This window comes from Opisthocomus hoazin, chromosome 3, assembly GCF_030867145.1.
Source record: "Opisthocomus hoazin isolate bOpiHoa1 chromosome 3, bOpiHoa1.hap1, whole genome shotgun sequence".
NCBI lineage: Eukaryota > Metazoa > Chordata > Aves > Opisthocomiformes > Opisthocomidae > Opisthocomus > Opisthocomus hoazin.
In genome coordinates this window covers 26,389,077-26,415,763 of record NC_134416.1, presented here as the reverse complement: position 1 = coordinate 26,415,763, position 26,687 = coordinate 26,389,077, and the positions used below count along the sequence as shown (strand labels likewise).

Genomic DNA, 26,687 nt, shown 5'->3' with positions numbered 1-26,687 from the left:
TGAGCTAGCACAGTGTGGATGCAAATTCTAGACATACAGTTCATTCATCCAGACCAAAGTAACATGCTAATATAAAACAGAGCCACTGTAAGACTTTGCATTTAGAATGTTGTGGCTGTACCTACAAACTCTACATCTCTATTAGTCCTTAATTTTTCTGGAACAATCTTTCCTCTGTCACAGTATTTAGAGCTGATCTTTTCCCTCTGCAACCCTACACATTTAGCCTAACACCAGGCTGCAAAGTGTACCCAAATCTATTTCAAATCAGAAATGAGAGCAACTGAGTTGGAAGACAGCAAGAGCTGGAAAGCTGCTGACGACTACTGGCTCAGACTTCAGGTAGAGGAAGACTGGGCACTCTGCCTGAAGACATGGCACTCAGCTTGAAAGCACAAAGTGCAAGTGATAAAGCAAGGGTTTCTCTAGAACAGGCAGTTAAAACCAGAGAGCACAGAGGGTGATACCTTGACTCTTCCTCCTGCAGTTTCTCTTGGCTCCTTACAGGGAGCTACATGGGGTGATGTTCTGAAGCAACAACTTAAAACCAGCACAGCACACCCCAAAGAGCCTTTCCAGTGGCATAGCCCCAGACACTGCATAACCAAAGGCCCACAAGCCCAGTATCCAGTGAATTATCTTCATAAATGAATATGCCCACTGAAGAAGGGAATAAGCCTTCATAAGTTCAAGGGAACACAAAAACATAGCTAGAAATGCCACAAAGATGATTAAACAAGCTACCCAACCACCATAAAGAGCATTCGCTTCAAGAAAATGAAGAAAATGTCACTTCTTCTCAGTGGGCCTTTATTTTAAGTAGTAGCAAACTCTGTAGACAATCCTAAAATCAGCTGACATACAAAAGGAAAGGGAGATGCAAGATTCCTCCACCCCTGCTTTACATGCAGGAAACTAAAAAGAGGGAGTGTGAGCGTGCCTCTTACAGACCGCTGGGCTGTAACGCCTTACTATGTTAGGCTGACACAAGCAACAATTCAGAAGAGAACCATGTAAAAAGAAAAACAAATAATTCAGCTGCTTGAGTTTAAATTCAAGCACAGACTAAACTAAAAAGTTGATCTGAAAAACAGCAGCATAAGTTTTAGATAGGATAAATTCAGGATAAATTCATTCAGAGATTCAACGTCTGTAATTGTATTTTTCATACGGCAATATCCAGTGACCGGAAATCAAAGTTAAAACATTTTCATGCAAGTCTGCCTAGCAGTACAGATAAATACAGAATGATTTACCAGAAGCTCTGATGAATTCTGCTCTAAAGGGTATATCTGACATCCAATTAATGTTGGGCATGCATAACAAGACCCATGTAAACAACAAACATTTTCTACACACTAGTTTATCATTCCAAAGACACTCATTCTTAGCAATAAAACTGACAGAGCCTCAGTTTAATATCAGATGGAGATTTAAGTTCATCATAGCTCTTAAGTATAAATATTTCGTAAAGAGCTATACAGAGACCAACAGTTCACGCTTGCGTGATCAGCAAGACGACATCATGCAAGTTACTGAACAACGCCTTCTCAGTGCTGGTAAACATGGAAATTAAAAAAATAATTAAGACAAATCTGCAATTAACTTTTTTGCCTGCCTGAAGATATCCATTTGTAACAGAGCATCATTTGCAAATATGTATTATCATATAACTCACGTGTGTGTACATATATGGGGTTCTTTGAGAGAGATATATCCATATGTATATATCCCTGTATACAAAAAAACTAACTCCATCTATATACACACACTTTGAGTCCTTTGATTATATCTACTGAGATATATACATGGATTTTATATATATACACATATATCTCTCAAATAACTAACTCTCTCTCTATACATATATATATACACACACACACGTACAAAATGTCAGTAAAAATAAAAACTCACTGTTTTCCTTACCTTCACTCAATGGAGGCAGGTTTCCACACGTCTGGAAGCAGCTTGTAACCATGGGAAAGAAATTATGAAGAACACAATGCTCATTTTTAGCTGAAAATCCTGAGGCTCCTGACCATCTGTTTATCTTCTGAAGCAAGTTTTTTAAATTCATTGCTCTGACGCTGAACAAGATTTGCGTGTATTTCCCTATCAAGGCTGTCCATACCAGAGATGAAGCACAACTTCAAAGTACATGAGCAAAAGGTACAGCAGTTAAGAAAGGGTGAGTTCTTACAATGTATCAGCTACACCCCATTAGCTACTCACATGCACACCCTGACCTCATAGCCACTGTTTTTTTCCATAGGAAGCTGGCATGCAGAGACAACAAAACACAGCTGAAACAAGTACTACTGAAAAAGCTGAAAGCAGAGCTTCCCCCAGTGAAGGGATCACCATGGATGGGTTCTCATCTCCACTAAAGATCCTAACACACTGCAGCTAAATAAGTCATAAAAAATACCAAATTAGAGTCAGGTGCAGTAAGTCCTCTTCCTCTAATCTGCAAACTCCACATATATGATGACCAAAAATGTTGTTCAAACAAAACCCCACATATAATTTTCACAAATGTGGAGAAAGAGAAGCTGTGTGAAACAGAACTGCCATCTCTCAATAAAGAGACTTTGCCAAGCATCACCCCTCTGGCTTTACTTATCTTTTCTCTCCTGCCTGCTGGAGAGCTCCCCTTCGCCTGGCCAAAGCGCCAGGGGTAAGAAAGGTGGAAGATAGGAAAATTCATGTGGAAATCAGGGAAAAAGACAACAGTTCTGAGCAGGTCTTGCCTGACCTTAACAACACCGACTAAGCGTCAAAGTTTGGCCTTAACTTACTGGGGGGGGGCAACCAGCCAACCATTACACTGGCTCAAAACAGACCATCTAACACTCTCTGTTTCCACAACACATCCCACACCTGCCAAAGGATACAAAATCTCTTCTTGAGAACCAAGGTTCCATGTTTTAAAAATACCAATTAAAAATAAAAAAAAGCTACACATACATATTTTAAATTGTCTACAAGTAGTCACCTTCATTTTAGTAGTGAATACTCATCCGATTTCCTTAATTAAATTATAAATACACTTAATGATAAGTTGAAGAAGTGAAAACACAGAAGTTATAAACTTGCCAGAGTTTCCGTAAAGAACAGCATCCGATAACAACACACTGTACCTTCACATGCCACTCAGCATTAGATTTCTCTGCCATTTGGACTTCATAACACACCATACATATAAATGACTCTCTAAAGGAATGAAAAGACATCTTTGCTTGACTATCATTGGAAAGGTTATTTGAAACCAGTAATCACACAATGCTTTCAAATTCTTATCATATTACCAATATTTTATCGGAAACAGATGTTAGCAGCACAACTCAGTCAAAATTATTGAACAACTTTTCTTTCAATTTCATAACAAATTAGGCAATGCTTAGTTGATGCATCTGAAAAAAGTTACAGGATTGCAAGCCCTAAGGCACAGGACTGGGTGTCATAATTTAAAACATCACCGGCTGAAATGCAAAGGCATTAGAAACATAACATCTTACTCTGTAGAACAAATTTCTCTTGCAGATGATAATCTTTATTTCTTAATAAATACTGAAGTCTCCACAGCAACCAAAAGCTACTATTTCAGTGTCAAAAGCCTAGCAGAATTCTTACCAACATAATACTAAAATTCCCTGAATGTTTCCAAATAAATACTGAAACACAAATAAATAAATGTTTTATTTCTTTGTTTATGTTATTAAAGGCCATCTTGGGCATACCAATCACAAAACAACTGAATTTTTGATTTGTAACATGAAAGTAAAAAAGGAGCTAGCGAAGGGAATAATGCAGAAGTTGCCTCACCTCGTGAGTTTACTACAGCAGTTGAGCCTAAGTAACAATTATCAAATTTAAACAGAAAGGAAAATATTTTCAGGGGTTGTCTCTAGCTCCAGATTTGTGTCTTGGACCCTAGTAATCCAGTTTACTGACTTCAAAATCAGTCTGCAAGACTATTTATAAATATGTAATTGTCAAAGGAAACCGAAAAAGTTGGAGATTTTTGTCAACCCCTGAAATTCTGGAGTGTGAAACTGCTTATTTTAGTAACATGCACTGAGCAAGCCTTTTGATCAAAATAATGTTATAAAAGGAAAAAATAAGTTACTGTGCAATTGCCAGGGTTGCCAGTCTCCATCTAGTCACCATGTGTCTTCTGATAACTAACCGCTACAAATGTAATTTATGACATTCACTGCACACCGTTTTCTTCCATTGACAGTAAAGGTTAATTTTTATGGAAAATAAGTTCCCTTGAGGTCTGAAAGAAAGCTGACACAACCATGTATTTATTTTCTGAATATAGGTAAGTAATCAAGGGAACATCCTAACTAGACTATTAAGCAGCAGTGGGAAAAGACTGCACTCAGTGCATAAAACAATACCTAGATAACATGTATGGCCCTTAATGGCTTATGAAAAAGAGCCTTACGCCCACTGACTTCATCTGTAAGAAAAAAATAAAGTACTAAGGGGTCAAGAAAAAGCTCCACAAAAAGCCAACCAATGAGCTCAAGTTGTCCCAGGAAGCCCAAACGTGCTATATCAAAATCTATACCTGTAAGGATTGTCAAGGATATGAAATCAGAAATGCAGAGTCCTAATTATTATTTTCTTTCTTTTTTAATCTGAATTTAACACAACAGTTCAAGCACTATTATTCGGAAACATAATTTTACGCTTGCTCTGCAGTTATGTTAAAATATTTACAAAGGAAGAGATGATAAAGAAAATGAAACATAAATGAAGGGGGAGACTGCTTTTACTGAAGCTTTCTTTACTGCTTATCTGTACGTAACATTATACTTGTGTTAATAACCCCCAAAGGCACCAAATACCAATTTCCTTTTTTTCAAATATGAGGAAATTGATGTGTATGATACGATTTGCTGAAGCCAAAGCACACTTAAATACAGGCCAAACAGTCTTTTTTAAATCACCTGTCAACCACAGATATAAAAAATAATAATCACTTAATCCACCAACAAAAAACTTCCAACAGGCAGACGAATCAGAAACAGATATAGTTTTGATGTGAAAGGGATGCTTGTAACTGCATCATGCTTTAAGAAGAGCACACATATACAACACACAAAAAATCTAATGCGAAAGTGCCTACTTTGACTTCCTTGTGCATAAATCAAAGCCTACGAGCAAATGTGTAAAAGCAAGTCTAATGAAAACAGCTTTTGTGAACAGTGAAAAATGTGTTCTTAAGTAATTTAAATGTTCTGCATGACTCAGAAATAAAGGGTGGCATTAAACTCAGACTACAAGAACAGAGTTAATCACCTCCTAATTTCTTTGATGGGGCAAGGAACACTAGGGGTGTCCGATCAACATAATTGATTTGTCTCAAAAGACAAATCAGAGCACTTTTTCACAAAGTTTTTAGGTTTTTCCACCCAATGCTTTGAATACTATAAACACAAACATGTAGTTTTTCCATTCATTTGCAATTCAGTACTATTGAGAGCTCAGGTGCATCAAAAACAGTCAATATACAGGGTAGTTTAGTATCTCTGGGAATCTTTAAAAATAATAATCTGTACCTCTAATATTTCAAGACAGACAGACAGGCTGGCTTCTTAGGAACAGTTTCTCAAAAAATCCTTCATCTGCAGACTTTTGTGTTCATGTATATCAAAGTAAATTTCTTCCTCCCAAAAGTCTTTTTTTTTTCCCCTCCCACACCAGTATCACATCAGTGAAACAATTAACAATGCTGTGTCAGCCCAGCTGATGTGATACAATTATGCTGACGTAACAGCTTCTTACCACAAAAAAAAGGAGCTTACTCTTCCAACCACATGCTTCCAACTACTTCAGTGCTCCTCCGACAGCATTAAATGAACTGAACTTCTTATTTTGATAGAAAATTACCCCATCTAAAAAAAAAAAAAAAAAAAAAAAAAAACACCCCAAAAAAAACATTTTGTGAAAGTTTTCAGAAGAACCCTGGATGACAAAGGTTGCAGCTGAGGGTGTGACTGTCCCACTTTGGTAGAACAGAAGGAGTCAAGTCATAACAATATTGACCTTCTGCGTTTATTGAGTAAGTTTGTCCAGGTCCATCAGCCAGTTGTCCCATACTGCTGTTCCACCACATAATCATTGCTACTGAGAAACACACTAAATGAAACACAACTAGCATAGACGTGTTTGTCAGTATTACAGTCACGTTTGTGCTGTGTAGCCGTAACATTGGCATGTGAATCCAGCTGATATTTTATCAAGGCTCCTTTCAGACAACACTAAAACAGCTTTAGGAATCATAATGCCAGCTCAGAAACACTGCAACAGAATACACTGTATCCTCCAGCAGATTAATTAAAAAAAGAAATTTAATTAGTTAAACTTTGCATCAGCAGCTTCATGCTGAACCAAATCTTAATTTACCTTCGACTGACATAAAGTGAAACACCAGCAGCAGAAATACTGCAGCATATGCTTTAGACACCTAGAGAAATGCACTTCTGTGCCCACACTCAGTCCAGGCACTACGAATGAATCTAGTATTTAAAGATTATGAACTACAGCCTAAAACACCAGGCAGTTTTTTGTTTAGGTTTTTTTGTGTTTGGGGTTTGTGTTTGTTTTGTTGTGGGTTTGGGGTTTTTTTGTTTTGCTTTTTGTTGCGTTTTTGGGGGGTTGTTTTGTTTTGTGGTTGTTGTTTTTTTTTTACACAGAGGTGAATGTGTAAATGAGCTCAGAGGCCAGGTATGTTACGCTGGATATAGATGCGCGTTAGTACAGGGTACTGCTTCTGAGCCGGAGCCAAGCCACACACTGCCCTGCGAGAGCACTGCTATCTGAGCACCCATCAGCTTTTTAACACCCACACAGACAGACATGCCCTTTGGCTTTTAGCCTGTCCTACTGTTCAGCCAGGGCTATGGTAGTAAAACCTTTCTCTAGCACCGTCAGCTTTCTGCAGGATTTCCAGCCTAGCAAGCACCTTCTAGCTGCTTCATGCTCCACTTATTTTCACACCAAGAGAGTGGCATTGCATCCAGTTGCTCCAGAGTCACCATTTACATACGTCAATTCACATCAATGCAAGAAGGACCAAGTTTTGAGAAACTCTGTATTGATTTATCTACACAATCATTTGATCTGTTTAATGACACTATATTCATTAAAGCTCCTCTTTTAGTTTGTTCTAAAAATTACAAACCTGCACATGCTCATTTTCACCCCCAAAAATCAAATGCTTACCGCTTCTGAATATCAAGAAATACACAGTTTGAACAAATTAGTTCTATTATTCAGAAGAAACAAACAAAAAGCAAGATGGAGTAACATTTCTCCCTCATCTGACAAAAAATTTAAGTATTTAAAATGCACACACAGTTGCTCTGGAGAAAAGTAAAAGGAGAACAGTATGGGCAAAGCTCACGTGTGCCTGTACATTCCCACCCAGTGTAGACACGCCCTCTGTCCCAAGGTCAGAGCTCACGATTATCACATTTAAGGAACACAGAATCACAGAATAGAACATACTGATTGAAACGGATGACTCTTTTTCAACACATGCATGTCAGATTGCTCATAAATCTTGTGCTTGCTAATGCTACCTCTTTCACATTTACCTATGTAAACACTCATAGCATGAAAAAAGGAGCAGCAGCAGAGAGAATACTGGCTGCCACCTTTATTGCCAAGCCTACAGTCACGGCACCGTGATGCTTGGAAGTACCAGAGGGGCCATCATAGGTTCCCTTGAGTCCCATCACATGTCCTCCCCACTAAAACAGTCTTTTCCAAGAACAGATCACTTCATTAGCTTCCAAAACTATTCTAAATTTCTGGGGGAGAATGGAAAACGTAACACACCTAAAACTTCCCAGACTCTCCAGTGCTTCTGCCATTCTCACTACAGATCAGACATTCTCTTGTTAGTGCTGATTTGCTCCACTAGAACACCAAGTGTTTTTTGTTTGGTTGGGTTTTTTCAAATGATCAACAGTATAGCACGGAGTTCAGGAATATACTCTGCAGAAGAGGCTTTTTCTGGTAAAATAGAGTTTTTCAGGTAGACAGGTAACAATAATTCTTGAAAATACTGCTTACGTCCATGTTTGCTTTTCTGAAACACAACCTAGTAGCTGATGACGCATTAAGATTTGAGCTGTTTGGAACACTAGACGTATAACCTTCATAATCAATGCGAAATCTCAGACATAGTAAAGAAGCACAGAAGAACGTAGAAATCTGGAGGTAACATTTGTCTTGGCTGTATTTCTTTCCCACAGATATGCCAATAATCAGAACTTCTATCTGGAATAGAAATTTGGATCCATACAGCTCTAACGTTAGAGATTGATTATAAAGATTGATTATAGAATAGAATAAAGTCATAGAACTAGAACGTAGATTCAGCTGTGTAAACACAGCTGTGTTAAGAAACCATACAATTGGTATGTTGCAATTGGGATAGAAATTTATTGTATGGATTGTTATCAAACTGAATTTACAAAAGAAGCTGAGATGACCCTGAAACCAGCGAGGGAGAATTCTACAAAGACAGAAGGATAGAAAGAACTTAATAAATGATGTACTCAAAGGAACGGAACAGTTGCTTAGAAACTTATGAAGATTCTAGACTTGATGTAATCGGTTTAATAAATGTATATAAACTGGTCTAGCGAGTTAAGCTTTGTCACTCACTGAGGTGATGGCCCAACTCTGAGTTGTGAATAAAGCAAAACCTAGTGTAACCCACTCGTATGAGGATAAAATTTTTAACATCTAAAAACAGACCATGCTATATAAAAACTATGAACTTTTACTCTGCTTTTTTGCAGGTAGACAGTACAGCTTTGAAACACAGCTTTTTCTGCCATGGGATACCAAAAGTGCTTCCTATATAGTCTCTCAATGCGTTTTTAAAATAACGTAACAACACAAACTGACATTAACACAGAAAACTCTAATACAAAAAAAATCGCAAATCACATATCCAGATCATTCAAGTTAGTTCACAAACTACCAACTGTGTGTTAGAGCTTTGCTTAGGTATTTAGTCAGCAAAATAAAAGGCTGAAACAAAAAAGCCAGACTAGTTTCATTCTTCTCTAAAACCAGGGTGGTCTAGGGGCAATTTTTGATGCCACTGGTGTTGCCAGGGAAACAAAATGAAAACAGGTGCCATCAAATACAAATTAAAGATTTAGTTTTATTTTAAACCACCTTAAAACAAAGTTTCCATAAACTTTTTAACTGATACTACTACAAATTTGACAATATTTTATAACAAGAAAAGGATTATAAGTTGTCTTTAGACCATCAAGTTTTAAGTGAAACAAATTTAGACTGATTGGCAACCCTTCCTTTTAAATAAATTTCTTGCATTAAATATGCATCATCCTCTTTAAAAACGACCTAGTGTACATTTTAAGGCAATATAACACCAAGACAGAAACATGGTACACACAGGCTTAATAAGCTTTCTCCATTCCAAATTTTACCTTCCTTTCAACCTAAGCAATTTTTTTACATTTTTCACAAAGTAAACAACCAGTGCAGACTTACAGCATTTAAAAGTCTTATGATAAGTAGCAACAGAAGCTTAATATTTTCCTCCTAGTCTGACTGCGGTTGTCTCCCACTTGACTAAAAATCAAATAAATATCCCTTTAACTAAAACCCAAGTAAATACACTTTTGCTTTTAAAACGTGTAATAACATGTTAAGAGTTTGGCAATATGGTAGTCAAGTCTCTTTAAAGCTCTTTCTCCAAGTCAACTAGCTATACTGACAGAAAACATGTGAAAGTTTAAGAAAAAATGAACATGTAATTCACTTCAATAAATAAGCGTTGATTCAAGCTTCCAAGAAACTCTTAAACTTATTTACTGAGTTCTTTTTTGGCTTAACAAGGCACTAGTCACATACAAAAATTCAAACAGACCTACTTCAATTAAAAGCAATACACAAATTCCCTCCTCTTCAATAAAGCTAGCTGCCAGACCTCTGAATAAAAATTAACTTTGCATATTTTGTGTTAATCCTGGAACATGAAAGATGACAGAAATAAAAATAAACAGATGCATCTGTAGTAAAAATATACATAGCTCTTCACTTAGAAGTTTTTTAATCTGCGGTGTATTTTACAATATCCTGCTGCGTCCTGTAGAACTTTTAGTAAAAATGGTTCCATAAGTATGTGCATAAACACCTTGCTGAATAATTTCCCAAGTGCACAGCGCAAGTTAAAAAGAAATGGAATAAATTCAGCATACAGTGATGTGTACAAATTATGGAAAGTGGTGGGTTTTTTTCAAATAATAATGCCTGTAAAGTTATTTAATAAAAAAGTCTTGTAACATTAAAATCATGATTCTAGTTTTCATGCATCTTGATGATTTACTACCTATTGCCTGTTTCAAATAAAATTTTCTTGAGATCTTCAAGTTGCAACTTAGACCAAAGTGCAAAGCAAAGCTATGTTTACAGTTTTACTAACATCACAAATGAGCAGATCTATAGTGATTTAAAACTTCTGAATGAGCTTTTTGGTGGGGGTTTGTTTGCTTGTTTGTTTCTAACCTTTGTCCAGGGAGTACACAGCCAGCTGAGCAGCAGAAAATAGCGTTAACCTATGCTGCACCAGGTTTGTTGAATACATTACTGGCTTTACCCACATTAACAGTTCTGTCAAACAACAATGCTTACAGATGTAGGCTTGATGCAATATTCACTCGAAGTCACTAAGAATCCTTCCACCAATTTCATGGCTTCATTCAGCCTCTGTTTACTGTTCCAACGTCTTTGAAAAACAATATTCCCAGGTCAAACATTTCCCTATTTAAGTATCTTGCAAATAAATGGGTAGTATCACGGTATGGTTCTTTTTTCAGATTAGTGCTTGTAGAAATCTGAATCATACACAAAAGATACACAGCATTACATGAAACTAACAAACATCAAACTTCCTTTACAGTTATTTTAGTTACAGTTTCAAATTAACTCACTTGTGTGTAATTATGAAATTACTGTACCGATCCTCCGCTTACTTTGAAGGCGATTAATCAAAGTCAGAGAAAGCCAACCATCAGCTGAAGTATGTTTCAAATTTCCTATCCAGGGGTAAGTCTAAAAAAGATGAACTAATTTAAATTGAATCCTCATTTAGAAGCATGAAATAAGTGTTTTCGATTTAATTCAAATTAAACTCCACTTCCAAATTTCAAATATTCTCTGCTTTTGCTACTTTATTACACATGACAGATTAACATTTCCTTTTTGCACAGATATGCAACCAAACCTGATATAATTAAAAAATTTAAAGAATGTATACTTTAACAGTAGGAAACGTATTATTTATTCTACCCAAAAAAATTCTAGTGATATGACAGACTGAAGATGCATTCGCCAAACCACGGTGAAGTATTTATGCTAGATTCTATAACCACAAATACTTTTAACTGCAGTTTACATCTCAACAGTTTTACTACACCAACTTTCCATCCATGTTTTCACTGAAGGGAAAAACAAGTTGGAGAGATGCAAGAAAAGGGAAGAGCAGATAAGAAAAGCAATACCTACAGGAAAACAACAATTACATACATCAGATTGCAGATTTTTCAACATCTTTAACGTGGACAGGAATAGGGCCTTGTCATCCTCCAATTTAAACATCATACACACCTCAAGTAACCTAATGTTCTCACAGGATGTTCATCAATGCTAATGTCATATCATTTTGTGCTGAGCAGACAAACAAATACGAACAAATGTGAACCTTTCAAAGTATTGATTTCCTCTCATTAGTGAGCTCTTCTTCCAGACTTCACACAGCTTCCCCTGTCTTACCTCAGTAGTATCTTCTGGATTTCTAAAGCTGAACTCAACCCAACCCTGTTTGCCGTTATCCCCATCTTTCGCTTTCTTCTGTTCCTTACATCCTACTTTGCCATTTTTCCTCTTTGTGAAGAATCGGATACTAGCAAGGTAGTGTCTTGATTAAAGAAATTAGATTATCAGGCGAGTTCTGCACCCCTTTGCGAATCTCTAGGGAAACAGAACTGAACTCCTCTATGTATCCAGTCTTTTACATGGTTTGTCCTCTCAAAAGACCGTAAACCAGAGACATCTGTCAATCTTTTCTGTGGGAAGAAGGGAGTACAGGCTCTTGATAAAGCAGTGTGGCAAAACCTCTTCAAAATTTCCTTGGAGTATTAGGGAGAAAATTTTTATCATCTCTAAGTTTTGCCAGAGGACAAAAGGTATTTTTCCTATCTTGCTTTCACAGCAGTATTACAAAAACTCTCCTTTCCATATGAAATTGGCCGATGTTAAGCATACTAACCCTTTGCACAGCAAGCTGTCAAGTCTTGGAAACTGGATGCTGCCACGCCAGCACATCACTTTCTAGGAAGCTCGATACATGTAACTGAATCTGGTATACGTCAAGCAATGAAATACCGACTGCAACTTAAGAAAATAAGTAAAATATCACAGGCTGTATTTCCTACGTTTTTCAACCGGACAGCTCTAAACTTGTCTTCAGTGTCTGAGGACAACTCACACACTATTTCTTTTACTCTGTTTATCTTTTTTGGATAAGCCATAATTAGTATGTAGGAACTTTCATTAAAAGTCTATGCTAGGCATGCTGAAAAATGGGAAGAAATTACATTTCTATATCACAAGAAACTAGACTATACTCTGAGGGCACTCGCCTGGGTTAACCTCCTTACTCATCAGAATATTCCCTGCTGTCTCCTCTGCAGCGAGTCCATAGAAGGGCTGGTCACAAGCAAATAAGTAAACAAAATCCTCTTGAAATTCATTTCCTCCATGAATTCTCCAGACACTAAATACTAAAAAGGAAGTTACATTTAAAAGGTACTATGTCTGTATCTATGCCTAGCATTTCCACAAAGAATAGGAGCCTACAGTAGAAAGCACCTGAGCCCTCCCTAGGTCACCCTAAACACTTAAGCGAACACTGAGCACGACTTTAACTAAAATAACAAATCAAAACTTTAAGTCTGGAGATCCACGTATATCATGCAATTAAAAAAAAAAAAATCTATAGAGCAGGATCTCTGTAGTTCTATGAGCAGTTTGCCCATGAGCCACAAGTGCAAGTTTGACAAACAATGATTTTTCTATAGGACAATAGTTTGCATTTAACTTAGTTTCAATCTACTGATAAAAATAACTCAACCACAGTGAAAAGTAATGTCAAACTGACACAATTACAAAGTACCTAAAAACTGGCTCTTTTCACCTACTAAAAATTACATTGCTGCAATAGTTAACAGTTGCCTTCATTGTATTCCAGAAAATTTATAAATGTATTTCCTCAAGTTAAGTTCCATATAACAACCCACAGAAAACTTGCTTTTACATACCTATTAAAGAATGCTGGCAAAATAAGCAACCACGTCCAACTCTTACTACAAATACAGCAAGCATTAACTGGGATCTTAACTCACAGAAGGAAAAACTCCCCTGGTGATTAACAGATCTAATATCCAGACATTAAGGTTCTAGCAAAGTCTATGCAAATATCTCATCTAGGTATACACATCAGGTATTTGCTCACAAAAAAATGGAATACGCACAGATGTGCAATTTCAAATGTACACAATTACTTATTTTAATTTGCCCAACATTTATCATTTCTCAATTCCAGAAGCCTTGTTGAAAGGATTCATTTCATGAACAACGTGTTAGGAACTGGTCTGCACCTCAGGAATAACTTACCACACCAGAAGAGGTTCAGATAAAGGGGTCTGTTCTTATGCTATAAACATTGATCATTCTTCAAGGGTTAAAAAAAAATTAAATTAAAAAATTAAAAATCTATGTTTATTTTGACAAGTGAATTAAATCTTCAATGAATAAGGAATGGGCACTTCTTTTTTTAAATGTATTGCTAAAAGAAGTGTCTTAATATTTTTTTTAATTAATCACCATACAATAATTATGCACATTTTGATGAGAGCAGGTGGACAGGCTGCTTACTGATTTGAAGCAGCAGCATATTTCAATGAAAATTTAGAGCTTTCCTTTTTTAAGAACCCTTAAAGTAAGTCGCACTTCCTTAGAGTTCACCCCTGAAAAGAAAGTTGTTGAACAAAAAAAGAAAACTACGAAAGATACAATACCCAGTTCAGCACTGGTATTAGTATAGGTGCAACTGGTTTGAACCACATAATACTACTACTCTCTCAAAGAAAAAGTGCTACATATCCTAATACCACATGGATTTGCATTTCTTACAGTGATTTATGTGGGAAGCAGCTCCTTTAACACTGAGGAAAAGAAAAAAAAAATCTATATAGAGAACATGCTTTATTTTCTGTCAGACAAAAACTGGTATTAATGGTGAAGTCACCATCCCTGGAGGCATTCAAAAAACGTGTCACATTGCACTTCGGGACATGATTTAGTAGGCATAGTGGCACTGGGTTGGACTTGATGATCTTAGAGGTCTTTTCCAATCTTAATGATTCTATGATTTTAATTCTGCTCAATTTTTCTTTCCTTGAATAAAGTTATAAGACCTATTTGAAATTCTGGCTATAAATAGTACCACAGAGGCAAATATATCATGAAGCAACACCTGCCTTCAGCTGCATGCAAACTGAAGGCCACTGGAAGCTCACCCCATGAAGTTCAGCTGTATCATGGCAATAGCATTTAAAGATGGAAGAACAGATGAGGTGAGGAAGGAGGGAGGCTCTGTGAGGGGACACTTCCCCACGAAAGGTCTAGAGCCCTGCCTCATTTTATTAATATGCCCAACTAAAAAAAGTCCAAAACGATAGGTAGGACAGGCTACAAAAAATGTCAAATTGTCCCTTACAACAGGCATTTGTAAGGGCTATCTCCAGAGAAGCTCTGTAGTCTGCGGACACTTACTATTCTATCTGAAGAAGGAAGAGCAATCTCTTTCCTTCCCCTCAGACTCTCTCTGCATTCAAAAGGTAAATAAAATCCAGAGCAGCGAAACCAGCATGGCAGCACAGCTCCCAAGCGTGACAGTATCTGGATACATTACGACCTCTGATGTACTAATGTATACAGGAACTTCCTTAAATAATCACGATGTTTTCATCATAATAAATGTACAAATGGGACGGCTGAGACTCTGGGTTTGCAATCACTTTAAGTCAACCTCAGCATCAAATGGGCTGATCCCCAAAAAGAGAGGACCCAATAATCCTACCGGTTCCAGCCACATATTTTTCCAAGCACCACGCTAACCATATCAGCACAAGCTATTTCTTGTTACTTGATTAGTTTTCAGACTGATCAGTTTATCACATGGCCACCTAAACACTCATTCTAACAGAAACGGATGATGAAAATGCATGGACACAACTAGAAATACCACCCCTTTGCAGCCATTGCCTGCATTTAGGTCAGTTTAGAGCAAATGCAAAAACTCCAGTTAAAGCCTAGAGAAGTCCCAATGTCTTCCAACAGCTCTCCAGGAAGCCTGCACCAAGACACATGCTTGTCCAGTTCCAGTCTACTGCCTCAACCATATCACATCAGTGTCCTAAGTCCCCACTGTAAACACACGTTATAGATTATATCGTCATTTATTATTAACAAATTTAGAATGACTATAGCACTGTGTAAGCCAAAACACACTAAAAGCCTGATCTGAGAAATCAGATTTTTTAAGACAGACAAGGCAAGACACAAAGGAAGATCCAGAGGAAGGGGAAGTCATGGGGGTTTTTTGTTCTTTTAACCATATGCATTCCTACCATTCAAATAACTGGATGTGTTAGGGTCTCATGTGCTCTCATGTGCTTTCTTCAAGACTTAAGATTTAATTATTTTAAAATAATACTTTAAGTCACTTAAAAGCACATAGGATATTTAACTGTTAGGGAACTATCATAACATACATTGCACAACAGAAATGTTAACTCAAACCCTTCTCTACAGACAAGCAAAAGCATTGAAACAAGAAAAGCGTATAGTATACTTTTACAGACCTACGCTAAATTAAAAACAGTAATGCTGAGGTAAGATAGGTGAACTCTCAAAGAAAAGAACAGAAACTGATGAGACAATTCCATCTGTTAGAGAGAAGAAATGAAACAGTGACTACCCAGAATAACATCTGACCGCCAGAACCGTTTTTTCTTTTTCCCCTCTCCTCAACTTCCGGCACAAAAGGCATAGAGGAAACCATTTTCTCAATGACTGGAAAACTGGTCTTAATCAGACAGCGATGCTCAACATGACACCTTCCTTCGTTCTTGCAGCTTTACACAGCAATAATTCTCACTTCAATCTTGAGTTCTAATGCAATATGCTGAGAATAAAAACTGGGAAATAGTAGATTGTTATAAGACACATCAGGAATAAAAGGTTATTACAAACAGATTAGCCCAGCATGGAAATGACAGAGGCTAAGCAGGAGGCATGGATAATCTGGGTAAGTGCCATGGAAAAATAAATATCATGATTGGACTTAAGGCAAATGGAAGCAGTTCAAATTGGCTTCCTCCAACTCACTGCAGAACATGTGATGCCCACATGTCCATTTCCAACAAACCTCACCATAAAGAAACAAAGGCCAATACTGTGAAGTGCTGAAAAATGCATCTACCACCAGCTTCTTCCATACCAATACAATATGAACTATTGCAGCTGCCTGATAAGCATGAAAGATAAGAGTTTGGGAGATTTTTAGTGGCTTCTTTTTTTATGATTATTTTTATTTGTTTGGAAGAGAGCTACCAGCATTTATCCGAAGCACACCATCTTGTCAGTAAAGGCAGTAACTCCACTCAACCCACTTCCCCTGTCCATCTACACGCTCCTACAACTTCTCCGGCTCAGTTCCAGCAGGTTTCTGTCAGGTTAACTTCTCAGAACATCAGTTCCTTTACCCAGTTCCATGTGAGGCCACAAAAATTATAGTGTTCGCTTAACAGAAAGGTCAGGAGTTCCTGGCTAAGAATAAGCTGCCTCTGTAACCAGCAGCCCACACTTAAATTGGCTTAAATTGATCATAAAAATTCTAGCAGTAAGTGATCATGTCATTGCATGAATATAAGGAAAATGTGTGGTAAGGGTAGGGCTAGAGAAAGGATCTCAAAAAACAGCCATTCTTAAGATTAGCTTTGTGGCAAAGTGTTGTTAATCTACTTGTTAACAAAGCTAAATATCAGCAGTAGGTGGATTACGATCAAGTAAAAACTTCGCAGCTTAAAGGATATTCCACCAGAAATAACTCTTCTACATGACAAATTTGAGATCACAGCTGGATTAGCAAGCACAGAAGATATTTCAAAAGCACATTACCAATTTTTACCAAAAAGCAAAATCACAACTAATGCAATATAGTGCCAACCTTTATGCTTCCACCATAGATAAAAAAAGCAATTTTGAAACAAAAAGAAATAATAAAGACAAATACTGAATGTAGTATAGAGACTGAACTAAACAGTTAATGGTTTGAATTAAATTCAGACATCAGTAGGACATAAAAACTTCTTCAGAACAGGACAGCATACATGCTGCAGTCAATGGGGGACACGGGAACATAGCTGTCAAAGCATAACACTGAAGCTTCAGACTAGGAGCTTGAGTCTTGCTCTAGAACCACACTGAAGCCCTCTTTAATTAGCTCCACTATAAATTCATAACTGCTCATCCCAGCAAAGAAACCAAAGGCAGATGCAAACACTGTTAGCCACATAAACCCTGGCTGCTGCACTAACTACTGCAATCAACGGGCTTTCAGCCCGCTGGATATATTAGGTTATCTAGGTTTGAGTGATTTTTGATTTATCAGCAAATTCCTTGCTATTCCTAGTGGCTGTATCACCACATTTTACAGCAACCTTGAGGACATCTGTATTTTTCCTTCTTTTTAAACTACTTGAAAACATTCCTACTTTGATGAAGACTCAGAGAAAACACAGAACTTTCAATTTTCATCATTAGTAAATGTACAAAAGGACTCTGACACTGAATATGTGAGGCACTCCATAATTCTTACGTGAATAAAGTATTAGACTCATGGGTTGGCAAATGATCTTGACCTTTGAGCCTCAAACCAAGTATGATAACTGCAGGTTCTGTTGAACTTAGATTTGCAGCAGATACCAGTGAAATACCACTGATGACACTTACGCAGTCAAGTATACTAAAACAGGAGTACTCAAACAGAAAAAACCTGCTGTTTCCCCCCCACCCCATGAAATTCCATTTTGCACCACCACCACCACCACTTCTCATTCTTTCCCAGCTGAAACGAACACCATTTTTCGGAATAGCTAGAGTGTGGTTAAGCAGAGGAAGCTATGCTTGTTTGCATGGAATCTGCTATTTCTTCTCTGCCAAAACACTTGTTTAAAGAAGTCCTGTAATATTTCTATTAAGCTGTAAATGCAGTTGACAAGGAAATGGCCTACTGGCACTGCATTACCTTTGTGGCAGTGCCAACCAGCCTACAGCAAAATAGTGTACATGGTAATTTCAACATGCATTCCCAAGTAACAAAATTGTGCCTTACATAAATACCACAGAACTCCAGCAACATCTAGAAAAAGCAATGAAAATTTGCCCAAGCTTTCATGCTTGCCTGTATCAATTCTGTGTCATAAGTAAAACAAAGTAGGAAAGCATCTACATATGTCCAAAAGTCCTGTGAAGTTGTATCAAATGACACTGGGAAAACTATTGCAACTTAAATCTGTGTATTTCTTGTTAACCACTGTAACAACTCACTAATAAAAATTAAGAAAACCTGTAGGTATCAAATACACAAAAGAGTAGTAACTGCTTACAAGCCCTTAAAAACCATAACGTAATTTATTAACAAGAACACATGTTCTATATGATCTAGAATTGTTCTGTTGAATTACTTTGCCCTTTGATAGCATTCATTTGATTACAAGAATTAAATGGATTCACAAACTTTCAAACTCAGTGACCTTTGATTTATAAGCAGCTATTATCAGAGAGGATTTTTATATGCATGACAATGTAGTCCTTACACCTTTCAACAGCTAGTGCAACTACATATAGTGCTGTTAAAATGAACTCAGATGTAATTAACATTTTCATTAAAAGTACAACCAAAAACCTCAGCGTGGTCAAGTATTTACTTTTTAATTAACAACTCTTCAAAATGTTTTTTTAATGTTATTTCATCTTACACTAAATTCCCACCAAAAACAAGCTTCAGAGATACTTATTTTGTTCTCAGCTTTCTTCTAAGTATTTTGAGTTTGAAAAGTAATTTAAAAATAGTTAATTACACAGAAAAAATAGGGTGCAGGAAAATTATGCGATGTTTCTAATTGCAAAACACTCACTAGCTTTAACTGAGCTGCACATTGACATAAAACTTCAGGAAACATCTCTGCTCCAAAAAGCACACACAAACAAAAATCAAGAACGCCACAGCACTACATACATTTCAACTCCTGTATGCATCACCTTACAGTAATCATGGATGTACAGTACCTTCTCTTCCAATAGTAGTGACTTCCTTATATTAAGATCCTGACATAGGAGGCACCAGAAAAAGAAAACTGAATAAAATCATCTAGTATGCATGCCATTTTTGCTGCAAATCACAAAGATGCAAAAGTCTGCTTTTAGCAATATAAAGTGCCTCATTAATACCAAATGGGCTTTAGATAGAAACACTTCAAGAACGGAGTTTTTATTGATGCTCACTGCAATCACTGTAGCTGTGCTATAGCTCATTTCAAAAAAATAAAAGTATGACTAACAGTGGCAACTATTATTCCTAGATAAACATTGTTCCCTAAAAAATTCCCCACGTAATTTCTTTATAACTGCTACGTCTCATGAAGTGACTAATGCTATTTAAATTTTATTTCGCAAAAAGTAAGTTAATTCAGTAACAGACTTGAAGAGTCAGTAATAAATAAAAACTGTCACGGTTTACTAATATTAACAGTGTTTCCATAGGACAATTCTGAATCCTTCTTTAGTTCATCTTTACTTCAAAACTCCCTTTCAAAGGAGGACATCTTGGTTACGGAACTCCAAGTGCAGGTACAGTATGAAATAGGCCCTATATATTGCCTTCAAGTCAATTAAACATTTGTTGCTTTAGTTCTCTCTAAAGTAGAGACAAAAGCATTCTGAAACCTCACAGATATGTTAAAACTTAAGCAAACTGCAGTAAACAGGAAGCAAGACAGCAAGTAAAAACTCTTAAAATCTTTGTCTATAAACACACAGTTTTACGATCACAGCACTAGTTTTTTGAGTTTGAGGTTTGGGGGGTTTTTGTGTTTTAAAACAGCACAAAACAAAAACCACGACCACGCACACTTACCCTCATTGGATGTATATCAGCATATGGTGGCTTTCCTTCAGCCATTTCTATTGAAGTGATACCAAGGGACCAGATGTCTGCCACACAATTATAGCCAATCTCTTGTATTACTTCAGGAGCCATCCAAAACGGAGTTCCTATAACAGTATTACGTTTTGCCATTGTATCCTGTAATTATATTATTTATGCAATTAAAACAGAGATGTTCATTTTTAGATTCTTTCGATATTAATTCTGTATTTAAAAGTGAAACTAGCCACCCAAAGGTCAAATGCTAGTGACTTCCAATTAAGACCAAACAGATCCAGCCCACCAGCCTACAGAGGCCAAACAGGTGACAATGATCATAAACCTCAAACAAAAGTTCAAAGTGGGATCATCAGGCACTTGAAGTACACTGGGTTATAAAACTAAACAACTAAAACCCAAATAGCCTTGTAATAAATTAAATACTCGTCATGATAAAGACTGTTAGCTCTACCACTAGTCACTCCTCAGACACAAAACTCAAGGCAGCAGAAAAAGACAAAAGAACATGGTTAGACACACTAAAGTATTTTTAAATTATCTTTCCACAGGTACTTACCGTTAACTGGCCAGCCACACCAAAATCAGCTAATTTTGCATGGCCCTCAGTATTAAGAAGGATGTTTCCAGCCTTTATATCTCGATGTATTTTTCTCATAAAGTGCAAGTATTCAAGTCCTTTAAGAGTAGATTTCAGAATAGTTGCAATTTCATCTTCTGTTAGCTGCAAAAAACCATAAAGCCATTTTCAGGCATACACACAAAGTCTACATATTCAAAGTACTTAAAACATGATCATCTCATAGTGATTATTATAAATAATACAGACAATGTACCTTAGGTATTTTAACACAGGAATATGCCCAATAGCATTTACAATTCAAAACTCTGATCTACTAACTTAATACACAAAGCTAGATTCTTACATGTCTAAAGTCCAATTAGAGCAAGTGAGCTGCAAAACTACAGAAGGAGCTGACTGATGCAGATCAGATGGCAGAATATGCAATATTCTCTTGCCTGTCAATCAAGTTACTACTCTTTCGATGTTGACATCCTTCATACAAACTGCCACGCAGTTTCTACAATATACAACTAACACCTTTGTCACTAAGATCGTACATATTAATTGTCAAGTTACGCATTACCTTTGTCAAAACAAAGGTAATGGTGGTCACCACTAGACTAGACGGCACATACCAGAATAATTCCCTGGAAAAAGAGATAGCCCTTCCTCTGCTGTGGAAGGCTAGAGCTATTCCTTAAACCTCCACGCCCTTAAGTTCTTTACACAGCTTGTCCAACAAACTAGCGCAGTTCTACATTTGGAAAGAGATGAAAGGAATGCTGTTTTCTTTATTTCTCAAATTCCTACACATGAAATACCCGCTAAGTCTACAACTAGCAGTACCAAGCTTTTGTCCACCAGCTATTCCTAACTGCACTGCTACTAGTTTCTTATTGCTGGCAATTTACAAATTAGAGAGGATGAATTAGGAGCTTCTTCCCAAGAACAAAAAAACACAAAACAAAAAACAAACAATAAAGGTGTACAGCAAATAGCCAAATAATCATTTATCACAAAGCTTGTGAAAAATATATTCGTCAGGGATATCTTGCTACTTATTGTCTGAGGGAGATAATACAGGATGCAGAAATACAAACACCCCAACAGTTCCCAACTAGTTCACAGAATTCCACTGCAGTCTGTCAAGTAAGCCATTTATTTTAAGGCTAGTGCCTTCATTTTCTATGGAATGTAAATAAATGCTAATTATTGAAAATTAGTATTTCTCACTCTGCCTGTGCTCTGTACTGACACTAAGCTGTAGAACTACACCCATACAGATGTGCCCCAATGACTGTCCCAAAACCCTACTTGGCCCTGAAAAAGGGCAACTAAGGTTACATTTATGGTGGTACTTTCATGATGGAAGGTGCCAATAACTATTATCACCCGTTCCTTTGAACTGTAGACAATAACAACAATAATTGCGAATGGATGCCAACCAGATGCTATGGGCTTTTTCTTACACCATTCTTCTTTTCTTGCTGCTGGCTGATGCAGAGAATGAACACTCATTGAACTTTTGCGTTTTTCTTGAATTACCAGCATTATACAACAATTGCTAGATATTATCCTCACAGGAAAATATAATCTGATTGAATATACGGCTCTTCATTGTCAGCCACAAATACTGTAATTTTTAAAATATTTACCAACAACGTTAATTAGTTTGCTGTCTATGCAAAGGTTTCCTGATAGTTTTTAAGTGTAGATAATCCACGTAAGCTATGCTATAATACATCATGTTACTATCGCACTATAAAGTTGTACAACTGAACTAATAGAAATCTAAGCACAGCTGGCCCTGAATATATTTTTAAAGACAAGTTAGATTTTAGTAAGCACAACTATCACTATGTGAAGATAATGCAACATGTCAGCCCATGACTTTCAAAGTAGTTGCAGCCTCTTAATGTCTTCTGGTCTCTAAAAAACATATCATTTACCAGTGCATAATACTATCTTCTACAGCCCTGCTGAACTTTTACCAGGTTTCTTTTGTTCTTTAATAACAGCACAGCCTCCAGTGACTTCTGAGAATTAAGGTAGAAGAGTTGAGGTTCTTTAGAACTTTAGAGTTCCTAAAGTCAACAATACATTTTGCAAAGTTATACCCAGCTCTCTTTCATATCATGTTTGCTGTTTTTCAGTCAGGATGAGCAGAAAAGTACTCTCAAATGAGTCAAGTAACTGACTACAAACCAAGAAACAAAATTGAAAGTTTGAAGAGTACGGAAAAAAAAAATTTGCAACAGGGATATTTACCGAACTCTGTAAAAGCATCACAAAGGAAACACTAAGAGCACTTCTCCTATGAAGACAGGCTGAGAGAGTGGGGGCTGTTCAGCCTGGAGAAGAGAAGGCTCCGGGGAGACCTTACAGCAGCCTTCCAGTGCCTGAAGGGGCCTCCAAGAAAGCTGGAGAGGGACTTTTTACAAGGGCATGCAGAGACAGAACAAGCAGTAATGCGTTTAAACTGATGGAGGTAGATTATGATTAGATATTAGGAAGAAATTCTTCACCATGAGGGTGGTGAAACACTGGAACAGGTTGCCCAGAGAAGCTGTGGATGCCCCTGCTTGGAAGTGTTTAAGGCCAGGCTGAATGGGGCTTTGAGCTGGTCTAGGGGAAGGGGTCCCTGTCTATGGTGGGAGGTTGGAACGAGATGATCTTTACGGTCCCTTCCAACCCAAACCACTGTATAATTAATTCCATGATAACCCTTTTACTTGTCCTTTTCCTCTTTTAAGCAGACCAGACAAAGTGCAATTTTAAAGCTTTAAAAAAAAAAAAAAAAACAACCACCAAACCACCACTATTTAACACCTGTTATAAATATAGAGGTGGTGTAGATAAGGTAGCCCAAAACACTTTTCTTATTTACTACTTCAATATGTTACAGAATTCATATACTATCACAAACAATACAATAAGCTGCAAGTATTGACTGACAAGCTGACAGACATTTCATTACCAAAAAAAATATAATACAGTGAAAAAAAAAACCTTGAGATATACTTCATTTATCTGCTTCATAAACTACATGGACTACTGAGTAAGTTATCAGAAAGACAGCTGTTTGTCTTTATTGCTTTAGATGAACGTAGTAAGAACACATAAGCTCCTGAACAAGCGTTATCTGAGAAACAGTAAGAGTGAATCTTTCAGAGGTACCATACCCCCTGAGAACATTTCTCAGATTTTGATCAACACTTATTCCAGCATAAAAGAAAACAAACACATACACAATTCATCCCATGTGATGCAATTTCACAAGGAAATACAAAGAAACTACTCCTGCAACTGAAATGCTGTTCAATTACCGTACATCAATGCTTTAATATAAGAACTAAGAACTGCAAAACTGAAGATGAATACTCTAACTTGGCTGCAATACTGGGTTGCATTTCTCCCCTCTTTCTCTACTTTTCCAATCCTATACAGAAATTAAACTAAGCAATAGCAATTCCTTCCAGTTTCTGTTTTGGAAGTGTTGGTACACATTTGCACCTCTCTCTCAAAAAAAAAAAAAAAAAAAAAAGAAAAAAACAAACCACCACAAAAAGCCCGCAAGAAATAAAAAACCCACTCATAACTATTCTAAGCCAACAGAATGATTCAAGAGAAAGGAAAAAATTATTAGTCAGCAAGATTATCTGCAATTGAGTTGCTCATAACAAGTTTTAATTATTTAACAAACAGAACCACTTCCCTATTCCAGCATCTATCCAGTCTCATAAAACCTGGGCGTGGAGCCCAAGGGCACAGTTACACATACATTTATTTAAACAGCAGTGCCAAGCTCCAGTCCCTCCTTTCACTGCAACCTACAGCAGTAATTCCCACTGTGTGTCAGCCCTTCCACTGAACTGATCCTAGCTAAAAATAAACCTGTCTGCCAAATTATTTTTCCAACAAATCAGTTCCCCAATTCAATTCCTGGCATAGTCAATCAGGATGTAGCAGAGTAGGAGCTGCTCAAAGTGGTGTTGTGTTCCAAATAAGTACAGGTGTTGCTACACTCCAAGAGTCCCAGTAACTTTTATAAACCTTCCCCTATGCAAGCAGAGAATTAAATTGATGGTGGCAGTAGCTCCATGCTCCACAGCAAGCAGTCATCGCCTCTGCTCCACATTATGCATTCCTTGCCTATCATTTATCTCCGAGATCGTTCAGTGTTTCTGTTCAGTGGTGCACTGCTCAAAGCCTTTATTTGTGATGCTTTATGCCAACTCTACACTGCTTCAAAGGATTGTATGCCAGGAGAACTGAAAACCCTGTTATACACAGCTCAAACAAAACGGCTTTCCTGGCTTTGCACCAAGGGAGTAAAACCATCTACCTGATCTGGAGTCAAGAAAGAAGGGACTTGAAATCAACTGTAAGATAAACTGAAGTATGGTCAGAAGGATATCTGGAGAAAGAAACAATCCTCATTTGTGAGCTAATAAGTTTGTGGTGAAGTACACTAAAACAGTACAGGCAATTTAAGCTCTGGCTATTAACAAATAGTGTATTATGAATGGTTTATGACATGCTGAGTGTAACACTTTCTGCCAGAGCTTTGCCAAATCCACTCCAGTTCAGAAACAATACAATGCCCTGAATCTCCAAAGACTTCCATGCAGCTAGTCCCGAACTTGCATCAAAAAACGACCCCAAGCACTGACAAACATATAGCAAGACAGACATACAACTTACTGCCCACTTTCATCTAAAAACAAGTATTATGAGAACAGTGCTTAGAAGGCTCAGCAGAGAAGGTCTCTCTTCAGTATGTTGTGTTCCTAAGGAGATAAATCCCTAGCTTTAGCTCTTGAAAATTTAGCAGTTAAACCACATGGAGATCTTTGGATCAGCTCTAGATGGAGAAGTGCTTTTGCCACTGCATGGCAAAATCCAGCTCTCAAAAGGAGAGGGTAGCGGAACAACCATACCAAAAGGCTGACAAAGAAACTAAGGACTGAGAATCCAGCAAACCAGAACAAAGTGAGTTCTTGAGTACTGCAGCCTGATACACCAAGAACCATCAGTAAAGGAAAGCTCTAGCACAGTTATATGTTACAAAAGTAAGAAGCATTGAAATAACATCAAAATACATACAGTGGTCAGAAAAGCCCGCAGAAGTGAATGCCACCCATAAGAAGGAAGCAGATAACATGTCATGTCTATCAGGAACAGCAGTAATAGGGAAGCACAGGGAAAAAGAAGGGAGAACAGGCTTAGTCTACCACAAATGTTCCAAGACACATCAACCCTAACTCCAGATGTCCTAGAGCCACCCACTTGTGCTTCATAAAATGTGTGTGTGTATATATATACACACACACATATAATCACCATCTATAGAATGTGACGCAGTCACTAAAGGCATTCCTGATTATATTATTGCTAAACATGGCCAAGTATATGCATAATAATACACAAAATGTTCAGCTTTAATACCTCGTAATATTTAGAAGGATGTACTGAATTTCCAGCATTACTCAAAAAGCCAAGAAAATACTCACCTTCCCTCGAAAAAATCACCTTCTCAGAAAATAATATACTGCCATACTGAACACTACCACTCAATCACAAAAACAGACTAAAAAAAAAATCTTTCAAAATTATCCATTTCTTGATTTTATGTGCAATTTAAACTTTTTGCAGAACATACACCACCTAGGCATACCACTGAAACCACTTACACAAATACAAAATTCTCAAAAAAACGTTCTATAACCACAACCATTACTTAACTATGGCAGTATGGCAGCT

The 26,687-nt window shown here is 37.1% G+C and overlaps 1 protein-coding gene across 1 annotated transcript in view; it reads right to left on the bottom strand.

Annotated features, from left to right (window-relative positions):
• Window positions 1–26,687, bottom strand: part of STK3 (serine/threonine kinase 3) — a 140,283-nt gene that overhangs the window by 86,251 nt on the left and 27,345 nt on the right. Inside the window, exons 5-6 of the mRNA XM_075415805.1 lie at window positions 20,919–21,083; window positions 20,333–20,500 (exon numbers count right to left, since the gene is read on the bottom strand). Of these exons, the coding sequence (XP_075271920.1) occupies window positions 20,333–20,500; window positions 20,919–21,083 (333 nt within the window). The remainder of the gene's footprint in view (window positions 1–20,332; window positions 20,501–20,918; window positions 21,084–26,687) is intronic.